The sequence below is a fragment of the Diaporthe citri genome (genome assembly GCF_014595645.1).
Source record: "Diaporthe citri strain NFHF-8-4 chromosome Unknown scaffold_3, whole genome shotgun sequence".
In the NCBI taxonomy this organism is placed as follows: Eukaryota; Fungi; Ascomycota; class Sordariomycetes; order Diaporthales; family Diaporthaceae; genus Diaporthe; species Diaporthe citri.
The window spans coordinates 1,708,234-1,729,173 of record NW_025064848.1 but is presented as its reverse complement, the minus strand read 5'-3'; the positions used below and the strand labels follow the sequence as shown (position 1 = coordinate 1,729,173).

The 20,940-nt window shown below is 56.0% G+C and overlaps 9 protein-coding genes across 9 annotated transcripts; 4 read left to right on the top strand and 5 right to left on the bottom strand.

Moving 5' to 3' along the window:
* Window positions 1–776: 776 nt before the first annotated feature.
* INS49_008096 (uncharacterized protein) lies at window positions 777–3,418 on the top strand (the record flags this gene model as incomplete). Its single annotated transcript, XM_043168841.1, has 3 exons — window positions 777–939; window positions 1,012–2,414; window positions 2,471–3,418. 3 exons carry the CDS (start codon window positions 777–779, stop codon window positions 3,416–3,418), a joined length of 2,514 nt encoding a protein of 837 aa, XP_043026521.1.
* A 170-nt stretch (window positions 3,419–3,588) lies between these two features.
* INS49_008095 (uncharacterized protein) lies at window positions 3,589–4,727 on the bottom strand (the record flags this gene model as incomplete). Its single annotated transcript, XM_043168840.1, has 6 exons — window positions 3,589–3,867; window positions 3,974–4,092; window positions 4,161–4,263; window positions 4,361–4,489; window positions 4,576–4,601; window positions 4,676–4,727. 6 exons carry the CDS (start codon window positions 4,725–4,727, stop codon window positions 3,589–3,591), a joined length of 708 nt encoding a protein of 235 aa, XP_043026520.1.
* An 866-nt stretch (window positions 4,728–5,593) lies between these two features.
* On the top strand, window positions 5,594–7,124 carry INS49_008094 (uncharacterized protein; the record flags this gene model as incomplete). Its single annotated transcript, XM_043168839.1, has 3 exons — window positions 5,594–6,550; window positions 6,639–6,836; window positions 6,900–7,124. The coding sequence occupies 3 exons, from the start codon at window positions 5,594–5,596 to the stop codon at window positions 7,122–7,124; spliced, it is 1,380 nt and encodes a 459-aa protein (XP_043026519.1).
* Window positions 7,125–7,484: 360 nt separating this feature from the next.
* Window positions 7,485–9,860, bottom strand: INS49_008093 (uncharacterized protein; the record flags this gene model as incomplete). Its single annotated transcript, XM_043168838.1, has 3 exons — window positions 7,485–8,883; window positions 8,935–9,386; window positions 9,456–9,860. 3 exons carry the CDS (start codon window positions 9,858–9,860, stop codon window positions 7,485–7,487), a joined length of 2,256 nt encoding a protein of 751 aa, XP_043026518.1.
* A 787-nt stretch (window positions 9,861–10,647) lies between these two features.
* INS49_008092 (uncharacterized protein) lies at window positions 10,648–12,459 on the top strand (the record flags this gene model as incomplete). Its single annotated transcript, XM_043168837.1, has 3 exons — window positions 10,648–10,800; window positions 10,851–11,815; window positions 11,868–12,459. The coding sequence occupies 3 exons, from the start codon at window positions 10,648–10,650 to the stop codon at window positions 12,457–12,459; spliced, it is 1,710 nt and encodes a 569-aa protein (XP_043026517.1).
* Window positions 12,460–12,672: 213 nt separating this feature from the next.
* Window positions 12,673–13,376, bottom strand: INS49_008091 (uncharacterized protein; the record flags this gene model as incomplete). Its single annotated transcript, XM_043168836.1, has 5 exons — window positions 12,673–12,719; window positions 12,777–12,894; window positions 12,944–13,053; window positions 13,126–13,284; window positions 13,349–13,376. The coding sequence occupies 5 exons, from the start codon at window positions 13,374–13,376 to the stop codon at window positions 12,673–12,675; spliced, it is 462 nt and encodes a 153-aa protein (XP_043026516.1).
* A 317-nt stretch (window positions 13,377–13,693) lies between these two features.
* INS49_008090 (uncharacterized protein) lies at window positions 13,694–14,524 on the top strand (the record flags this gene model as incomplete). Its single annotated transcript, XM_043168835.1, has 3 exons — window positions 13,694–13,950; window positions 14,022–14,178; window positions 14,213–14,524. The coding sequence occupies 3 exons, from the start codon at window positions 13,694–13,696 to the stop codon at window positions 14,522–14,524; spliced, it is 726 nt and encodes a 241-aa protein (XP_043026515.1).
* Window positions 14,525–15,107: 583 nt separating this feature from the next.
* On the bottom strand, window positions 15,108–16,308 carry INS49_008089 (uncharacterized protein; the record flags this gene model as incomplete). Its single annotated transcript, XM_043168834.1, has 2 exons — window positions 15,108–15,370; window positions 15,462–16,308. The coding sequence occupies 2 exons, from the start codon at window positions 16,306–16,308 to the stop codon at window positions 15,108–15,110; spliced, it is 1,110 nt and encodes a 369-aa protein (XP_043026514.1).
* Window positions 16,309–18,227: 1,919 nt separating this feature from the next.
* Window positions 18,228–20,406, bottom strand: INS49_008088 (uncharacterized protein; the record flags this gene model as incomplete). Its single annotated transcript, XM_043168833.1, has 3 exons — window positions 18,228–18,824; window positions 18,891–19,299; window positions 20,369–20,406. 3 exons carry the CDS (start codon window positions 20,404–20,406, stop codon window positions 18,228–18,230), a joined length of 1,044 nt encoding a protein of 347 aa, XP_043026513.1.
* Between the last annotated feature and the right edge of the window lie 534 nt (window positions 20,407–20,940).

Below are 20,940 nucleotides of genomic sequence, written 5' to 3'. Positions count from 1 at the left end.
ACTCTGCTTGGGCCTCTTGTTTCTCAGGTAGGTGATCATGTAGGGATAGAATCAAAAGCAGGCTTGGCTATGTTTTCTGTTTTGTGCTACTCGCACGTCTCACACGTAATCGTGTCCTGCCAGCATAGCGGCGTGAGACGAGATGCATTGTGGGAGAGCTGTGCTTCGGGGTATGTAGTTCCCCGGTGTGGTTTCAGGCTATTCCTGTACCTCTACTGCTGGTGTTGTACTGCTCGGATACACGCGTACCAAGAACGCAAGCACGTATTGGCTGGGTTGGGCAACCTTGGAACAACTCCTGCACGCGGGGCCGCGCCCGCATCTGCACTGCCCATCCCATCCCACCGGGCCACTGGAGCTTACAAAAGGATACGTACTGTAGGTAGTCTAGTGCTAATTAGGACCTACTGTGCCTAGGTGCGTACGTGCGTGCTGTCACCATCGCCCTAGCTCTCGAAATCACGTTCAGGTCAATAATAAACTTCCTCTACTTACTTGTCTTGGCTCTCTGCAACAGGATTCGTGGTCTCATGCAATGATTCACAAGAATAACAACGTTTCGCTTCCGCCATCACACCTGCAGTAACGCCCAGACAAGCTTCGAGACACCGCGCGCGACCGATTCGAACCCCGTCGCTCCCAATTTCTCCCTCGTCAGGACCGGCATCCCACTCAGCATGCCAACCTTCGACACACAGCATCCCGAACTGTAGCCCGACACTTTTGCCACCCACTGGATGGCCACGTCACTCTCTAGATTCCCTTACTGAGGAGTCATGTCAGCTCAAGGAGGAGGAGGGGGCAAGTCGAGATGGGGCTCACTTCTTTCGCAGGCCGTCGCCGGCGTCGAAGCCCGCCTCGACACCATCCTGGCTGAGGAGGATCAGCCCAAGCCGACCCCGAGCCCTACCCCCTCGCAGCAGTCCAAGCCAAGCACCGGTATGTTTCTACCTCGGACTGGAACACCCAGGGAGCTGTCACGTAACGCATGCTGACTTGTTTGCGGCGCAGCACCGTCGAGATCCGACTCCACGAGGAGCAAGCCAAACGACAGGCTGCAGGAGAGACTGGCGAGGGCTGTCGCGGCGAAACAGGCTGCAGCCAAAGTGGAAGGGTCGTCAGCGAAGCCCACGCCCACAGCGAGCCCCCGGCAGAGCTTGGATGTGCCGAATCGGAGCTCCACAGACAGTGCTGCGCCTGCGTCGTCGGCTCTACAGAGCCCCAAGGCACCCTCGTCACCTCGAGCCTCGCAAGACAACGAGAGGAAGTCGGTCGAGACACCAGAACAGGGAGGGACGGATACCTTAAGTGCGCCACGTGTATCACAAGATGTGGCCATCTCGGAACCCAGCAATGGAGTTGCTGCTGAAACGACAGACATCTCCACGGGGGCCCAGTCACCTGCCGGTGCGGTGGCGGAACTTCAGGAGGACCGCATCAAGCAGCTAGAAAAGGCCCTGGAGGACCTGGCAGTACAGCAGCAGGAGGAGACCCACAACTATGTCGAGCAAGTCGACGCGTTGCAAGCAAAGCTACAGTATCTGGCCCGACAATCTTCTGACTCTGCAAGAAAAGCGGCTCAGGAGGCACCCGCCGGTAGCATGGAGAAGAAACTGGCGGAAAAGGACCAACAAATAGCTGGACTCATGGAAGAGGGCAAGAACCTGGCTAGCACGGAACAGAAGCTTCGCGCCATCATCAAGAGCCTGCGATCGAAGATAGGCGACAATGAGAAGGAGATCAACAATGTCAAGACCTCGAAGGGCAAGGTCGAACAGGAACTGGAGGCCGTGCGTAGGAAGTCCCGGCGCGCCGACGACCTAGAAAAGTACCAAGAGGAGTTACATAAACGCATTGGGCAATCCCAAAAGGAGATCGACGCGCTCAAATCCGAAGGATCCAATAAGGACAGGACTATTGCTGATCTGAAAGCGCAACTGCAAAAGTCAGCCGAGGATAAGGAGGCGCTCTCCAAGAAGGTCAACGAAGAGGCACTGGCCAAGGAGAGAAAGAAGGTCCGAGACTTGGAAGAGCAAGTTTCCGATTTCAAGGTGGAGAAGGACCTGATGATCGATCGCAGCAAAGCGCGAGAGAATGAGCTGCAGGAGAAGGCCGAACGAGCCGCGGAGCGCGCGCGTGCTGTTGAAGTTGAATTAAAGGCCGAGATACAGGTGATGGAGAGCAAGATGGAATCTATGAGGGTCATGGCGGAAGAGGTCTCCTCGGGTGCCATGGGCGACTCTCAAGCTAAGTTGCTGCGACAAGTCGAGACACTCCAGACACAGTACGCCATCGCAACCGAGAACTGGCAAGGGATTGAGAGCACACTACTTGCCCGTATATCTAATCTGGAGAAGGAAAGGGACGAGGCCCAACACCGAGAGTCGGAGATGAGAAAGAAGGCTCGTGAAGCCGTGAGTGTTGTCGGCATTCCTCGGCTGACTCTCGTAATTGCTAATCGTACAAACAGGCTCTCCGTGCTAAACGCCACGAGGAAGAACTTGAGGATACCAAGACGCAGCTCCCTACAATACAGGAGAGTGTCAAAAATTACGAGTCGCAGATAGAGGCCCTGAAGACGAGAGCCGAAGAGGCCGATACTGCCTTGGCTATCGTAAAAGCAGAGCTCGAACAGCAAAAGGCTGCTTGGTCAGAGGCGAAGACTGCCAAAGAGCAGGATAGACCAGGCCAGTGGATAGACGACCCGCCAGCGCCATCGTTCAGAGGCGGCAGCAGACCAGAATCCCCTGCTATTTCCATGCCGGCGAGAAGCTACAGCACCGAGCTGCTTGGGTTCGGATCACTGTCGAACAAGTTCCGCAAGCACTCGGCGCCATCCAGCAACGGTGATCCTGTGGAACGCTATACTTCACGAAGGACATCGGTGCAGCCTTCAAGCAGGCCATCCATTCATACCGCGAACTCTAACACGCTCCCTCCAATACTCAGCCCCACAATTGAAGCGTTGCCGGCAGCACCGTCAATACACCCACTTGAGAGGCAAGACACCTACGACAGCGCCGAGCTGTCCTCGTCGCCAAAGCAGATCGTCCAGGACATGGTGTCGGTCTCGACAGTCGCGGCAGGGCCATCGGTGCAGCTGGTCGAGAAGCTCAGCGCGGCGATCCGCCGGCTCGAGACGGAGAAGGTGGCGGCGAAGGAGGAGCTGACGCGGATATCGAGCCAGCGGGACGAGGCCCGGGCGGAGATCGTGGCGCTCATGAGGGAGACGGAGAACGGCAAGAAGGCGGCCGAGGAGGTGACGCGGCTGCGGGCCGAGGTGGCCGAGGTCAACGAGCGCTACGAGACGACGCTGGAGCTGCTGGGCGAGAAGAGCGAGGCGGTGGAGGAGCTCAAGGCAGACGTGGAGGACGTCAAGGCCATGTATAGGGACCTTGTCGAGAGGACGATCAAATGAGTTCAGGGTGGGTGCAAACAGGGGCAGAGAGGGATAGGGAGCCAGGGGGTTGGTCGTGTGGACATGTTCAAGACAATTATGTTCTAGCGGGTTTTAGGAGCCCAAGTTTTCTCATGATATTCACGAATCATCTTTCCTCATCCTCATTAGCCAGCCCAGCCCTCGAGGGGTCACAGCTCGATGCCTTCGTTCTCCGCCATCCGCTCGATGTACTTGCGGACCTCCTTGTCGGGCGCCAGGTCCAGCGCCAGCTTTCCTTCCAGGTCCTGCTTGTCCGTCTCTGCGCCGGCCTTGAGGAGGGCCACGGCGGCGTCACCGTGGCCCTCGGCGACCGCGTGGTGCAGGGCCGTCTGCCCGTCGCTGTCGGTCGCGTTCAGAGGGCTCTTGTTCTTGATCAGGAGGTTTATCATGGGCACGGAGCCGATGGCTGCGGCCCGGTGGAGGGCGTACTGTTTTCGTTGGTCCCCAGTTAGTAGATAGCTCGAATGATACAGATATACCCCCCGGGATCGAGCGATTGTCTCGACAAGAATGCAAGGTGCCAGAGTGTCTTACCTGGCCCCTCTTGTCACGAATCCGTGCTGATGCTGGCGGTTGGTTCTCGAAGAGCCTGCGTGCGATGTCGATGTTGTTCTTGGAGGCCACGAAGTGGACGACCGTCTGGCCTGTGTTGTCTGGGGGCAAAAGCATCGATCAGCCGGGGGACAATGCTCCAAGTGGCGACGGGGGCTTGAGGCCTCACTCTTCTCGTTCGGGTCTGCGCCCTTGCTCAGAAGGAACTCGACGAGCCTCTCGCTGTCCTTGACGCTGGCCGCGATCATGAGCGGCGTCCAGCCTATCTCGTCCTGTGCGCGATGTGCTTTTCTTCAGCCCGTGAGCCCACCCACAAGGTCACACGGCGGGCGGGACCTCCCACCGCCCGGCTTTGGTATATGATCGTACCTGAACGTCGACATCGAAACCCTTGTGCTCCGCCAGCAACTGGGTGATGTCCAGCTGGTTTGCGGAAGCTGCCCAGTGGATCGGCAGCCGTCCGTCGTCGTCCTTGCGCTTGGAGAGCGTGGGCTCGGCCTGCGGGACCGTGGACGGAAACGCCCGTGGTTAGTTCGAGAGTCCTTCCTTTTCATGACAGTCCACCCGGTTCCAAAGGAACTCACGTTCAGCAGGGACTGGACCGTTGCAACTGTGAGGTGTTAGTCTGGTGAGCCCCGCAAGTCATGTCGGATGCATGGTTGATGCTTTGAGGATCAGACTCACGCTTGCCCTCTCTGCAGGCAGCATGGATGGCGAACTTGGATTGCGCATCCATCTTTTCTCTCTTGTTGTTTCTTATGCCCAAATAATCCGACGTATTTCTGGGAGCAGTTGCAATATCTCAGAAATGGAGTTCCTGGCGATGGTGGAGAATGCCTTCCGCGAGCACTCGCAGCTTCGAAGTGAGCTGCGTTTGTAAGTGCTGCCTGTAAGTGAGCGGAAGACTGTGACTTGACTGCGACTCCCAGGTAACTACGTCCAGACCCACCTCCTAGACAGCCTACCTCTGCCTGTGATTCTGGAGCTTTGCACCTTTACTTGGGAGGGTATGGACACCTGTTCATGTAACTATAGTTGATTCATGAAGCTTCCCTGCAGTTGGTCAAAGATGAGTAGCCGGTAGTCCCAATGGACGTTATTTCACTGGACTTTATCCCACTGAACGTCCGCAGACGTTACCGTACAGACGCGCATTTTGTCAAATGACACAGCATGCGGGCTCCTTTAGAACGGTAAAATCGTCAAGAGACTATAGTTGGGAGGAAGTTCATTTGAAAAAAGAAAAAAAAAAAAAAAAACTTCTTACATGGTCAGATTCCGGGATATATGTGACTTTGCAGACATCACGCATGCTCTTCTTCCAGACCCCGATTCAAGCAGCCCCGCTGTGATGTGATCGCAAGCACCTCCTTGCTGCGCAGAGACCACCAGTGGTACCTTGCTAAGCTCCCAGAATTTTTGGGACCGCGACTCCAAGCTCGCTCAAGTCAACGCCCCGTCTACATCCTATCGCTGCATTAAACCACCTCCCGCATTGCACGACTCCGCGCATTACACAACAACGGCTCCGCTGAGAAGAATCGAACCTCCCTTTCCACCCTTACATCAAATAATCGGCCGCGGTATAATTTTCCAACCGTGATGGCAGCCGACGTCTCAGCGACAGGCCTGGAATCCCTGATATCGAAGAACGCGAGAGCTACGAAGCTCGCATATGCAGATTCGACAGGTCGCAAGCGGATCCGACTCGACCCCTCAGCCGGCCCCGAGCCGGAAGCTGACAAGGACGCCATCTCAATACGCCTACACGCCGAGTACAACGATGTCCTAGAACTGCCCGCGCCCCTTGCCGCGAAACAGGCTGCCGCAGCCGGCGCAAGGAAGAAGGCAAAGAAGACAGCAGGGGAGGCAGCGCCAACGCCAGCCGAGGAGAACACCAGGAAGCTGATAGAGGGGATACCGTCCAAGGCGCCAAATGGAAGGCCAGGGGCTGGGCCGCAATCCAACGCCCTCGTGCGTCGGACGCCGGGCGCACCTGGCGCTGGCGGGGCCGGTGACAGAGGCCAGGGGGGTACACAGACGACAAGCCTAATGCGCTTGTCGGAGGCCGTGAATTCGCAACCCAAACCAGACTGGCACAAGCCATGGAAGCTGCACAAGGTCATCTCGGGCCACCTGGGATGGGTGCGCAGCGTCGCGGTCGAGCCGAACAACAAGTGGTTTGTGTCGGGCAGCGGCGACAGGACGATCAAGGTGTGGGATCTGGCGTCTGGGCAGCTGCGGCTGACGTTGACAGGCCACATCAGCACAGTTCGGGGCCTGGCAGTTTCGCCCAGGCATCCGTACCTGTTCTCGTGTGGCGAGGACAAGATGGTCAAGTGCTGGGACTTGGAAACAAACAAGGTCATTCGGCATTACCACGGCCATCTTTCGGGCGTCTATACTCTAGCACTACACCCCACTTTGGATGTGCTGGTCACGGGTGGAAGAGATGGTGTTGCAAGAGTATGGGATATGCGGACCAGGAGCAACATCCACGTCCTCAGCGGCCACACTGGCACGGTCAGTAGCATACTCTGCCAGGAGGCCGACCCTCAGGTCATCACAGGGTCTCTCGACAGCCAGTGCCGCATGTGGGATCTCGCTGCGGGCAAGACCATGGGCGTCCTGACTCACCACAAGAAAGGCATTCGTGCGCTGGCGTCACATCCCATCCGAGTTTACATTCGCCACCGGAAGCACCTCCAGCATCAAGCAGTGGAAGTGCCCTGAAGGCGCATTCATGCAGAACTTCGAGGGCCACAACGCCATCATCAACACGCTCTCCGTAAACAATGATAACATCATGTTCTCCGGGGGTGATAACGGCTCTATGAGTTTCTGGGTAAGTGCAACATCACTCAACACACGTCCTCTTAGCGGGCTCCAGCTGACAAGCAGGCAACAGGACTGGAAATCCGGGTTCCGTTATCAAGCAATGGACACCATCGCCCAGCCAGGCTCGCTCGATGCCGAGAACGGCGTGTTCTGCTCAACGTTCGACCATTCCGGATTGCGGCTCATCTGTGGTGAGGCGGACAAGACGATCAAGATATGGCGTCCGGACGACGACGCCACGCCCGAGACTCACCCGATCGACTGGAAGCCGACCATGCAAAGGCGGCGGTTCTGATAGCCGAGCTTTGGAGGCGTCAGCACACGTAAATAGATGGCCCATCATTGGGGTACTCAGTAGACGTCGGGTCATAATGAATATCTCTGGCACTGGAAATCGGCAGTGTAAAGTAAATGCCCCGTTCAATACTTCATGTTCACCGCAGGTGATTGGCCCGAGAACTGGCTCACATCTAATGTGATCGTAACTTGAGCTTCTTCGTACCTGCATCATATGTCTCTGGACGAGATTGCTCCAATGTGAATACGCCAGTGATGACATTTGTTCAAGGCCTATCAGCACCTTGCGCTAGCCGTCCTGAGTTGGAATTTGATAGTCAGAGTTTTCTCATTAAGTCTGCTTCCGGCGGCATGAAGGCTACATAATGAGGCTCATTGCCTTTATCTCAGGATCATCTCGAAACGCCAGCCGGACCTCCTCGTCCCCAACCGCCAGGCGGATCTTGCTCGGCCGCTCAGCCTTGTGCGCCTCCAGGTTGATGATGCCAGCCCCTGTGAGATCGACGGCGGCAGCCCCCAGGCCCGCGAGGCGGACCCCCTTTGCATCATGCCGCGTCTTGTTCTCCCACGCATTGCCACCGGCCGGGCGCGCTTTCCTCTCCAGTAGCTCTAACTGCCGGCTATCGGCAGCGAGCTTCAGCGAGCGCTGCATCTCCTCGAGCACATCCCCGTACGTGCTCTCTGCCAGGCCCGTCCTCTGCGTCCTCGCCAGGAGCGCGGACAGCAACAGCCTAGAGGCAAAGGGCAGGGTGCGCAGGTACTGCTGCAAGGGGCTGCTCGTCGCCTCCTTGATCGCTCTGCGCACTGTGTCGATGGTGACCCTGCCGAGGTTCTTCTTCCTGCTCTGCGTCTCGCCCTTGGCCTCTTTCTCCCTCTGCCTCTTGCTCGGCGTCGAGGGCTCCAACGTTGGGTCTGCTGACTTTGCCTCCACTTCTGCGAGCTCCACTGCTCTCCTGCAGATATCGAGCGCCCGCCTGGCGTCTCCGCTGACGGCTGCGACTTTGCGGCTTGCGAACTGAATGGCATCTGGCTCGACGATATTCCCGGGTACGCCCTCGAGTCTGGACTGCACGATCTTCATGAGTTGCTCGTGGTTGTAACCAGGGAAGGTGATTCGTGTCAGTCCCAAGCGACTGCTGATCTTGTTGCTCAGTGTTCTCTCTGGCAGATCCATGGTATTCGCCACAGCCAACACAATAAGTCGGCTGTGTCTCAAGCCAGGCCAGTTGAAGAAGTTGTACATCACTCCCTGGTTTTTGGTGACCAGCTGGTCCAGCTCATCCATCAATACAACACATGGCACCCGGCGAGGGCTGGGATGGCTAAACTCCCTTTCCAATAGATCCAGAGCCTGCGACGGGCTGACTCGTTGCCCCTTAAGCGCCTCCCACAGGAGTGAGTAAGCCTGATGCGGATCCGTGATCTTCATGCCATTGATCTCGACAAAGATGAAGTCGTCCAGCTCGTCCGATCTCACGGACTCATCCAGCCGGGAAACCACCTCCCTGACGGTTGCGGTCTTGCCCGTCCCAGGGGTTCCAGATATGTAGATACAGGTCCCCATGCCATCTGTGATAGCAGCCTCGAGGTGAGAGTAGACTAGACTGAATTCTGCCTCTCGGCACGGCAGACTGGTTGGGACGGACGCAACGTGGAGATTGGCTCGGGCCAACTGGAACGGGGAAGACTGATGGTGACTTGGTGAGAGGATGCGAGTTGCTAAAGGAGTGAACTCGAGGTGCTTCTTCAAAACAATCCTATGTAACTGTTAGTTCGCTGGTACTGTTATAGGACACTCGTTTGCTTACTTTCGATGAGACGATGGAGTCACTGGTTTGCCCGCAGATCGTGGTTTCTTCGGCGTACCGAGGTGGCTGGACGGCTTCCGTGGCGTTCGTTTCTGGCCCCTTCCTTCCTCGTCGCCGTCGTCAATGGCATCGTAAAGCTCATCCGGGGTTCTCTGCCTCGCTGGCCTGCGTTTTCTCGTCGCTTTCGTCCCACCTTCAACCAACTCCTCCAGCGCGTGGATATCATCTGCTCCCTGATAGACATCGTCCCACACAAACTCATCAGTGTAGGTGGCCGTCCTCGTGTTACACCCTCGCCGGCAAACAAAGATCTTGCCATGGTCCTTCGAGCTCCTTGGCACCTTCCCGTTGGGATAGAGTTTCTGGAACGCCTCCACCGAAACGACCCTCGCCCTCCCATTGATGGCTGCCAGTGGGTTCAAATCCGAGTTTGGGGTTATGTACAGCTCGTTCTGCAGGACAAGTCAGCCTCATTCGTTATCACTGTTTCTTCCCATCTGGCAGTCGCGGAGTATGCTCACCCAGAGAAAGTCCGTCCTCTTCTTGTGCTTGTTCCGTATTTCCTTCTCGGACGAGAACCACAAGAAATCGGCAGCCATCTCCCCGTCTTCGTCCTCTAGGAACTCGCGGATGATGGCGATCCAGGCCTCACCGGACGTCTCTGCTTTGAGGAGCACAATGTCACCCACACGACACACAAACGAGCCCATCCTTGCGCCAATGATCCTCGGCTCCTCATCCTCCAGGGCACGCTTCCTCTTGCGTGAAGCCCCTCCGGCCGGCGATGCTTCTCGGATGTCGGCATAGATCCATTTCCAAGGGTGGTCGTCAACGCCCAGCTCGTCATCTGAGTCCTCTCTGGCGATGCCCGGCACAACGGCCTGCTTGCTCTTCCTCGAGGGCCGCGATGAAGTGACTGAGGGCATGGTTGCTGCTTCAGTGAGTCACTATCAACTCGGGGGATTTCCCACAACGGGACAGTCAGATTGGCTGGTGGGCGTCCTTGAGAGCCTGCCTGCGCTTGTTCGCAGTTTGGGTGTGGGCGCGTAAAGTGGTCCCTGACTCCAGACGCGCCGCACGCGAATCCCTGTCGTTCTAGAGCCACTTGCACGGCTTATGACGTCGTCCCTGGAGAATGCAACTAATGGGGTTATCTGCCTAACACAGTATCAAACGCCAGGCTTGAAATTGCTCAACTTCTCCTGATAGGTATTGTAGCCGCAGGGAGTTTCTCTATTCATCCAGCTTCAGTATTGACACTAGATGCCATGGCTATTGGTACAATAGACAAACTGACGGTTTTGCGGTCCTGTTCAGGCAACAAGCTTCACAATGGAGGTGCGCGACGACAACAATAGCAAACCCATCCGAGCTTCCCAATTGGAAGTTGCTGCGAATGCGCTTTCTGTTTTGGGAGCCTATTCGAAGTTTTCGACCTGAGGCCAGCTATTTTCTACCGATTAGGTATAAAAACCCACTAGGCTTCAGGACTTCTTCCCCATCCTCTTCACCTTGCTAACTTCGATTCAGCCACTCAACAACAGGGCATCAACTTCAACCTCCGTTCAGCAAGCGGACATCGACCACTGATCAAGCGGTGACTTCTCATCACGTCCAAGTCTATCTCATCACTGCTGTCCTCGTCACCGTCACCAGCTTTCTTACCGCACATCAGAATCGTGAACACGAAGTCAGCCAACACGCTCGCCCAGCATGTCAGCGAATCCACCGATGAATCCACTGAACATGCGCCGCGCCCTCATAAGCGCTGGCCAGGATTCCCGTTGGGCTCTGATGGATCGAAACACCAGGGTCGAGAAGATCGAGAACACCAAGTTCTTGGGTGATGCTCCCAAGGCTGCTCCAGTAAGCCATCTGTGCCCAGGTGCGCAACACAAGTCGCTGATCAGGTTTAGGAATGCAAATTGGCTTTGCCAGGCAACGCTGCTGCTGAGGACTTCATTGACGACAATGACAACACTACGAAGAAAACACTGGATGACATCAGGTCCAAGTACAACGTTTGGGTCAAGATGAACCATGGAGACCACTTCGTCACTCTCTCTGGTGAGAGCATCAAAAGCTTGAATTTGGCAAAGGATGCACTGCGAGTTTTCTTGTTGGGAATCAACCAGGACGTCCAAAATAAATTGATCATCCTCACCCACCACTCTATTGCGGCGACCCAGGCTTATGTTGAAATCAAGCCAAACAATCATGACAGCTCGTCATACCGACCTGTCGCGCTGGTGATATCAGCAGAGGAGGATCTGATTGACCTTTCCGATGATGCGGAGGAAGAGAATGAGACCAACTTTCAGCATGGCCTTGATGGACAAGGCCCCGATAGCGTTGCTGATACTGACACCGTACTCAGCAACCTGATCGGCGGCCTTGCGGATCAATTCGGCGTAGCCATTCAGGAGACCGGTAAGCGTCTTCGCCCTGCTGCTGGCGAACTGCGAGTGAGAGCGCACATGGGCGTCTTCACGGTCAAGAAGCGCCAGTCCAAGACAGACAAGTATCAGTCCGACGAGGCGTTGAAAAAGTTCCTCAACATGGGAGCCGACAGAGGCTACGTCTTTGTCGGTCACAAGCTTGGCAACGAGTCCTGGGCTGCTCGTATGCTCGAGATCATCTACGAGACCGAGGACCTGGACAATCCCACCACTGCCGAATTCTTGGCGGTGGACCCTACGGCTCTCTCCCTCCGAGATATCAAGCCCAAGTTCACCCTGGTGCTTTTCGCAAAGGATCTCAAGATTGAGGTGGACGTCACGTACGATGCCAAGTATCGTCCATGCCCGGAGACCGGCAGCGTGCGTGCGTTCTCCTTCAACCGAGACAAGGTTGCCGAGGTTGCCGTATCTTGCCCCAATAGGTATTTTCCCAAACGATCCCTTTATTGATTTCCATGTCTCATACTCTGGTAGGAAGTTTGACTGGCACCTGTCAGTCGAAGCTGAGAGCCCCAAAAGCCGAATCCCTGCGGAGGTATTCGACTTCATTGCTCGCGGCCTCAAGTTCAAGCGCCCAATCCCCACAAAGTCAGAAATCGACGACGATTTCCCGTTCACAGAGGTGAACGCTTACTTGCTTCGTGCCGCGAGCATCGACAACATTGCCTGCAAAGTCTTCTGGACCTTTCAGACTGCCAATGCCCCTTACTGCCTTGAGGTATCAGTCTATCACGAGTGGGGCGCTGGTTTCTTCCAGGAAACCAATCCTATCTACCCTTGGAATGCACTGAACACCGCTGCTGTCCCACGGCCGATTAAGTCTTGCGGGATTTCCCTTTACGGACAAGATTGGGACCACAAGATACGGGACATCAACAAACCGGGAGGAGGACGGCAAGCTGATTTTGCCAATGGATTTCCCGATTTATTCGTCAACGAGGATTCCAGCTCCAGCATTGAACAATTCTTGCGGGAAATGCAGCGTCTGCATGATTTCACAGAGTTGGCTAGTGTGGCAGCAATGACTGAGCCGGTTCCACCCCTTGCAGAGTCGGCCATGGCCTAGGGTAAGTCCAACAGCTTCTCAATTTTTTCACTGCTGGATCTAACACCTCCATACAGAGCTCTAAGTTGTTTGATGATCCGACTGTGTCTCACTTTGCGACGGAAGAAATCACATCGGGACTGGAGGATTCTGCAAGCATTCTGGAAGCCCAAAATCTTAGGTGCATATGAGACTTTAGTCATCACCCTTGTCCCTCGTCCGTGACTGCAGGCCTCATGATGAAGGCTGTTGTGGTTGTGCGAGAATCTTTTGCTTGAGGACTACCAACACAAAGTTAGAAAAGCTCTGGGGCTTCTGTTTAGGGCTGAGAGCCTTACCTTCTTCAACAGCCCTCAACGAACTTGATTTGTTCTGAATGATGGATTCCAGGTCCGTGATGTTGCCAGCGAGATCCTTAACCTTGCCCTCGTAAAACTCTGCGGCACTCTTCACACTCTGCATGCTGTCAGAGAAAAGTTCCAGTCAATGTGTCTAGGAAACAAACCTTCTCCACGTAGAAGCCTGTGCCTATATCTACCAGCACTCGATCAGGGCTTGAGATATTTCCCTTGACATACAGCGAGTTTGTCAGGGGTACTAGGATCTCTTTCTTGTCTGTTCAACAATGATCAGCGTGGTGTACGTCAAACCAACGCGTGAACCGGGAGTCTCCCACGGCTTGCTCACCTTGTGTGCCACCTTGGGTCTTCACACAACGCAGGCAGTCCTTGAACTTAATCTGTGCAGCCTGAAGCTGTGCAAAAGACGTGGTAAGGTGCTCGACCTCCTCATCCAGCTGCTTCTTGACGGCCGTGAGCTGTTGAGCACTCAGCTGGTCGAGGCTCACTGTGGTGATAATTAGCTGTCATTGTAGGCGACGAAAAGATTTGGTCTGGTCACATAATCTCACCCCCTTGTTGCTGTGCTCCTCCTGACATGTTGAGCGATCACGTCTGATGTGATGTTGTTCAACAGTGGATTATTGAGTTCTTCTCATCATGCGGCTACCCCTGGAGCTAGCAACTACGGGCAGGTACTTGGGCGGCCAGGTACTTGGGCGGCCGACGTTGGCTCAGAGTTTCACAGGGATGCCGGCCCAGCACCACAAGGTGGGCACCTCAAGCTGCTTGATAAGATAAGCCCACGTCATCCCAACTCCTACTGGGACAGCCTCTCCATCTTCACCACGGTCTCTCTTGTCTCCCAACATCTCAGACCACTAACTGGAGCCATTGGCACCTGACACAAGTCGAAAATGGACAGATTCGAGGCCATTTACTCCAACACACCACCCGCCCCTCCACCGAAGCCGGGCAGCCACGATGTCTCTCGGATGAGCACGCCCATAAATACACAATCACCCGGCCCATCGCCGCTTCCAGACCAGCAACAACACTCAGACCTCCCAGAACCAGCAGGTGTTCCCGTATCACAACAAGCACAAGTCGCACGACCACAGACAATACCGGACCCTGGTGACCAATGGCTGCCCCAGTTCCTTGAAGACAAGTCGTGCGTCGCTCCAAATGTTACTCTCATGAATCCCCAAACGGCAGCATTCTAATTATCCGCTCCGTACATAGGAAACAAGACCTCGCCGAAATCCTCTCCACATCCTCCCTCCTCTCGGGGCTCACTCACGGCCCCTCGACGGCGCACCCCTCCCTGACGGCCAGCACCGAAGCGCTGTCGTCGTCCCTCTCGGCCAACATCGACCTGGCAACGCACCTCCTCGCTGGAGTCGCGCCTGGCGCACGCGCGCGGGTCGGCGCAGGCGCTGCTCCTCAGCACGCACGCGTCGGAGCGGCAGTGGCGCGCCAAGCAGAGCGAGATGGACCACGCGCTGAGCCCGTTCGCGCCGGCGAGCCTGTACCAGCGGCTGGGCGCGGGCGTCGCCGAGCAGGGCCAGGTGTGCGCGGCGCTGGAGGAGAGCTTCCTCGAGGGCGAGGGCGAGGACGGCGCCGCCGCCACCGAGAGGGAGGCGCTCGACTGGGTCCGTCGCTACAGGGAGGCCAAGAAGCTGTACTACCTCCGCCAGGAGAGAAAGGAGAGGTGGGACGAGGGGAGGGTCGGCGGGTGGAGATGAGAGACGTGTGGGAGCAGACAGTAAATATCTTGGTGATGTCGCCAGCGGGTTTAACTTCTACCGCCAATGACTACCACCGCACTGCTCTCGTTGCGGGACTCCAGCGAGTGAGACACCACGAAGGCGATCATACATAACTCAACCTGTCCGCTTTCCTGTTAGAGTGATACTCCGCGCAGATGGAAGCGCCAGCTTGATTGATTCACATCACGTTATGAACGGGTGCAATCATGTTGGACGTATCTTAAAAAAAGCGGCCATGGAGACAGGCCAAGAAGAAATTGGGGCTTCCCGCAGGGGAATAGGTATCTAGATGCTATACTATATAACGAGCCATGCGTGCTCAGGACAACCAGTTTTCAAGTGCCGGCTGATAGGAATCGAACAGGGTGTGATGGGGCGTCCGAACCAAAAATGCTGTCGGCTGAAGTCTGAGTCGTCGTGTAAAAAAAGTAAAAAGTATATCCGAGGAAGTGTCGAGACCCTGACGAAAGTACGGAATTACACTTTTCCAGGGTGGACGCGTCGAGTGTGAGGTGGGAAGAGAAAGAAGTAGAATAGAAGAATGATGAACCCCAACTCCCTAACATTTCAGCATGCTGAAGGGGCTCTTCGCCTCCTCGGGGCTCCGGGGGCTCATGGGCAGCGCGAACAGGTCCTCTTCCGTGTCGACGCTCCTCTCTGGGGCGGGGGCGCCCGCTCCGCTGCCGCCCTCGATAACAGCGCTCAGCGAGGCAATGCCGCCGGGGCCCGCCGGCCTGCCCAGACCTGCGCCTCCTGATGCTGGGGTAAAGGCGGTTATTTTACGTTCAGCTGCTGCTGAGTTCTTGATTTCGTTGTGGCTCGCTGTAACAGGCATTATTAGTATTAATATGTCTCCAAACCCGCAGCCCGGCTGCAGCTAGATCTTGGGGGTACAGGGACTGTGAAGACTCACCCTCCTTCGCCGCGGCAAGCTCCGCGGGCGACGTCGCCAGCTTCAGGCCCTTGAGCCTCTCGCCCAGCCTCCCGCCGATCGGACTCCTGGGGCTCACGGGGCTGGAGCTGTCCGGGTTGTGCGGCGCGACGGGGATGGCGTCGGCGGAGGAGGTGTCGATCTCGAGGCCGAAGTGGTCGACGATCCACTGGCGCTCCTGCAGCAACATCTCGAGCCCCACGCTCTCGCTGTTGTCCCTCATCTCGGCGGCGATCTCGGCCTCGAGCTCGTGCAGCCTCCGCTTGGCCCATATCGTATGCAGCACGCCCCTCGTGCCCTTGTCCTCGCTGACCAGGCCCTCCGGGAAGATGGCGGGCAGCGGCTTGGCCCGCAGCTCCGTCAGCCCGGAGCGCTTGGAGATGGTCACGAGCGTCGGTATCGGCGCCCCCGGCGGCAGCAGGAAGTAGACGCGGCGCGTGCCCTCGGGGGCGTCGGTGTCGCGGATGGGCAGCACGGTGATGCCGTCCCGGTCCTTGCTGCTGCCGTTGCTGTCCTTTTCCTTGTCCTCCTTCTTCCGGTCCGAGCCCTTGCCCTCCCACGTCACCTCCCAGTCGTCGCACCCGTTGTGGGCCTGCTCGCGCTCCCTGTCCGCTCCGCCCGCGCTGGCGGCTGCCGCGGCCGCGTCCGTGGCGGCGCGCGCGTCCCACTCGACCATGAGGATCTTGGTCCCCTCGTTGCCCTTGGTGCCCGTCTCGAACTCGAACCTGGACAGCGTGAAGGCCGACGAGGGCGACGTCGGCGTCTCAACCACGTTCACGGCGCCAATGTCCGCTGGCAGAGCGACTGTCGGTTGCTCCGGGCTCGCCATGGTTCTTTTTTCCTTTTTTTTCTTCTTCTTCTTACGAGGGCTGTGCGCGTGGGGGTAACCGGGGGCGCTTGTAGGCGCGCGGCTGGCAACAGGGGGGGGGGGGTTGCGTTGTCGGTGGTTGTGTCGCGGGGGATGGTAGGCTGGGTGGGTGGGTGTGTGTGTTTATGTGTTGCGAGGAGGGTTGTTGAGGCAGGCAGATCTTGGAGGATGACACACTCGAGGCAAGACACACGGCAGAGCAACGACGACGAGCAGGCTGCGGTTCCGGGGAAAGGGAATCAGACGTAATACTTAAAGTGATGCGCGCTGGGGCTGGGATCCCGGAGGTGGATGACTGAGGCGGGGCTCTGGGGCTCGACTTGTAACCAACAAACGCAGGGCCGCCACCTCACTGGTCTTTGATGCTGGTAGCCTGAGTAGCTCGGCGACATATGCATAAGGATGATGCGCCTAGGGCAATGTCTTGGTAACAGTGCTTGTATTATTGAAGTGGCGGGAACGGATCAAATAGGGGAAGGGGTAAATGCAGGGCCGGGCAGGCCCCGGACTGTGGTCCGGATGTCAATTTTAATATAAAGTGGACAAGGCCAGGAGCTGGAGGATCACGACACCACAGGACATCACGGCACAGGACAGGACAGCGATGAGCAGGCATATCGCCCGCGGTGGGCCAGCACAGGATCCTGTGCAGAGGCCGGTGCAGGCGCACATGTACTGTGTGCTACGTATGTACTATAGAGGCGCGGTGGTGCGGCGGCGGCGGCGGCGGGCATCGAGAACGTCGGGGTCCTCGTCGCAGCTGAGTGGAGAGACCCTATATTGGAGCTTCGGTAAGATGGGAGCTCCCTCATACCGACAGACTGGCCACAGCCTGTCTGGCCCAGCACATGCGGCCCCGTCCAGGCAGGCAGCCCAGGTCTACCAAGACTAGGTCAAGACGTCGGAAGCCAAGGAGGGAGCTATGCGTCGCAAGCAAGGATGCTGCCGCGAGCCAACTGTCGACCTTGTCAGGGCAGCTTGCAGCTGCAGGTCGCAGGTCGCAGCTACTATAGTAGCTCTCAGCTGTGACGAGACAGCCTGCAGGGAGCAATGCTCGAGTCGCGGGTGGCCTGTGCTCGTCTCTGGTACGTTGACGCGGGCGCGGAGAGGAGCAAGAGCATCCAGCAAGACTGTCTCCTTGGCTGTGCGAGATGCATACCCAGGTGGGCGGGCCCAAGCCCAGGCCCATGTCCATGCACTCCAGTGCAGGCAGGACAGGCCAGCAACGAAGCCCTCCAACTCCATAGTCCGTAGCCAGTAGCCAAGCAGAGAGAGAGAGAGAGAGAGAGAAAGAGAGGAGAAAGGCCGCGCGCCACGGCAACAAGAAGCAGAGCTCCAAAACCTCGAACAACAGTCGGCAGCGAATCGCACAGCTGCTCGAATCAGAGCGCGAGAAGGGGCGTGTGGCGTCCCGTGGCATCCGCCGCCTCGGGACTGGGCGCCACGCTACTGTGGACAGATGGGGGAGGTGGGCTAAAAATAGCAGCCCATCCCACAAGGCGTTGTGCAACAGGCACAGCACAGTAGCAATACATGCAGGTGGGCGAGATGCATACAGTGCCGTACTGTGCCACGTACCTACCTACACCCTTAGCTTGCTCAAAGTATCTTCGTCCCATATGCAATACATTCTGTGCGCTGTGCAGTTTGTAGCGGTAAAGTGAGAATATGAGCCATAAAGTCACCTCACGCTTGCACTTACGTCGGGCTGGGACGGAAGCAGCTACCAAAGATTCATTAACTAATAGTAACTATCGGTAGGCCGAGATGCGACGAGCATAAGGCCCACCACAGTAATCAAGAGCACCGTTGTGTTGAACAATCTACCTAGTCGGCACCCTGATTACTGCACCCGTGTCTTGATACAACACTAAGTGGTCTTAAGCAGCCCTCTTGACCCTCTGACCAGATTGCCAGTCCTCAATGATATCCCAGTGGTGCGCCCGCTTGCCTAGAGGCTTGTTCTTCTCCAAAAGGATCTCCGCCTCAGCGTCGAAACAGTCGTGCAAGACCCCAGCCTTGCTGTCGCAGAAGGGCCACAGCGTCTTGTCGGTCATGCGACAGAAATAGCGCTCCTTGTGGTTTGCGTAGCTGGGGCCAAGCGAGTGAGGGTTCTCGCAGAGTTGCTTTGTGCTGCTGCCGCCGCCGAGTCGGTTCTTGTCGTTGACAAGAGTTCGTGCGTGCCGTTCACGTAAGGACGGTGGGGGTTGATTAGCAACGGGGCCGTCGCCGATGGACCTCTTAGAAAAATCTGAAGGAACGTTCTTGTCGATAAAGTCTTTGTCGCGACATCGTTGAATCTGGTCCTGGAACGCCTCGATGTGCATGAAGACGCATCGATCGTCATTCCCCGGTTCGACAAGGTTGTCATTCTCATCGTAGTAATCGTCGGTCATGCAATCAACGGGAATATCCTGTTTATTCACGTCGTCCCAGATGACCTGGGGGTTTGCATCAGAGAGATTGGCACGAGGGTGCTAAGATGTTGAAAAGAGATGGGTTAGTGAAATTCCATCTCGCACATCAGCTTATGTTGTACTGACCAAAATTGGAAGAAGTGGATTTCCACCCCGCACCCTCTTTCGCGAACGTTCCGTAATCCAATTTATCCTGGCCGGGTTGTTGACAAAGTCGGAGACCGTAAGGCCGTTCAAGTCGTCTCCATAGTTCTCAGCTGAGAATTGAGGTGCATGGAATTTGACTCCCAGCGGGACCTTACATTCATCCACCTCATTCTCCCGCATTCCATCAGTCAGATCGTCCCCTTGTGGGATCCCAGCCTCTGGCAGGACCTCAGAGGCCCACAGCCACTTGGAATATGTCTTTTTGCGGTATTTCATTTCTTTAACAGTGTTACCAATGTAATCCTCCTTCAGATCTTGCTTGTGCTTCAAATCCCCGCGATGGTCTAGCCAGAAGCATTCGCCCTGCCGGCCGGATTCGATAATATAGCTGTAATACCACGACATATTAGAAGCTCGGCCCCAGGATCCATCCCTATCCACTCAGATGTTAGATCATTGGCAGCAGGGAGATCATCATGGGGGGAGATGACGCACAATAACCATTTGTCCTTGCCGTGCGATTCAACCCATACTGATGACACACAAATAGCATCAAAATGGCGTTTGATCATGGTCACGTATATTGCCTGCTGGTCTTTGCGATCTTCAAGGCCTGGTGCTGGCCAAATCCCTAGTACCTTGAAGCCACCACTTAGAATTGCAGGTATGTCCGCACGCGTGCTCTCGTCGTTGAATTTGTCACTTTTGTCGAACTTTGATTCGGCAATGTGAATGGTTTGGTCGTTGTAGCCTACTAGCTGGCCATGCATGTTCCATAGGCAGATTTGAGGAAAGTCACCCCCAGCTCCCTGGTGATAGTCACAAAGTTAGTCCGATGTTGATCCATGTCCACCCTTTGCGGTCAGCTGAATTTGAGGCATTGGTTTCAGTGGCCGGGTTGGATTTGAGAGTCGGACAGGGACGGGAATCATTTTACCTGTAGGCCTGTACCGTCAAGACCGACCTGGACTCCGACCTTCCAAGAGGGGTCCCCGTCTTTTTTCGGGGCAACCCTCGCTTTCCAATGGGGTGACAAGATTTGCCTCCATCTTGCCTCAAAATTTCTAAACCAAGCCGTGTCATGCTTGGCAGGAGGACGCTTAGGCCCCGGAGGCGGCCCACTGAAAGCACTTATCAGCTTGCGTATGTAAGTGTCCGTGAACGAGATGACGCCTAGGAGACCGCCTATAGACCCGATCCATGCCATGGCTAAAGGAACTGCAGGAAGAAAAAGGTCCGTTGGTATGAGATCTGTCCCGAGCTCTGGGACAGGAACTGGCTGTGGAACCAGTTCTGAATTTGAGGATGAAGATGGGTCAGGATCGAGGGATGGAGATTGCTCAAGATCTGGGGCTGCAGATGGCTCAAGATCTGGGGGTGCAGATGGCTCAAGATCTGGGGGTGCAGATGGCTCAGGTTCAGGTGTCTCCGCTACAGCAAGAGGCGCCAGATGGCACCAGACCTGCAGCAGGATCCAGAGATTGAATAGATTCATGGTGACTTGTTGCGTGGTGCGCCACCTGCAAGTGATATGATATGCACACGGCACTGGCGGGAGCAACAGCAAGTCTTTAGCTGTGGACGGAAGTGAAGAGAAAGAGGGGGAAAAAAAGGGGGGGGGTTGTCAAAAGGGTACCAACCATCTTTTGTGGTTTAAACTGGCCTTTTGCTGGTACAAAGCGCGAAGAGCTAATCCTTAGTATCTACTACGGTGAGGAATGAATTGGAGTGCGAAGCACGCATGACCTAATAGGAAAATCTTATTCCATGTTTGTTCGATCCCGTCCAAGACTGGTAGCTGATGGTTGTCCCAAGTTGAAAGGCGGACCAAATGGCTATTGAAACGAAGCAGTCTCTGGTGAGCATTGGCCTTGATTGGCGCACTTTAGTACTCTACCTCTTAGAGCTTAATCACTTATCATTCTTCTAGACCCAACTAGTAAAAGAACACAAGACAGCAATTCAGGCACAACTAGGGCCGAAGAAAATGTTAAATGAATGCTATTCGCAGCATATTCTCCATATTCCC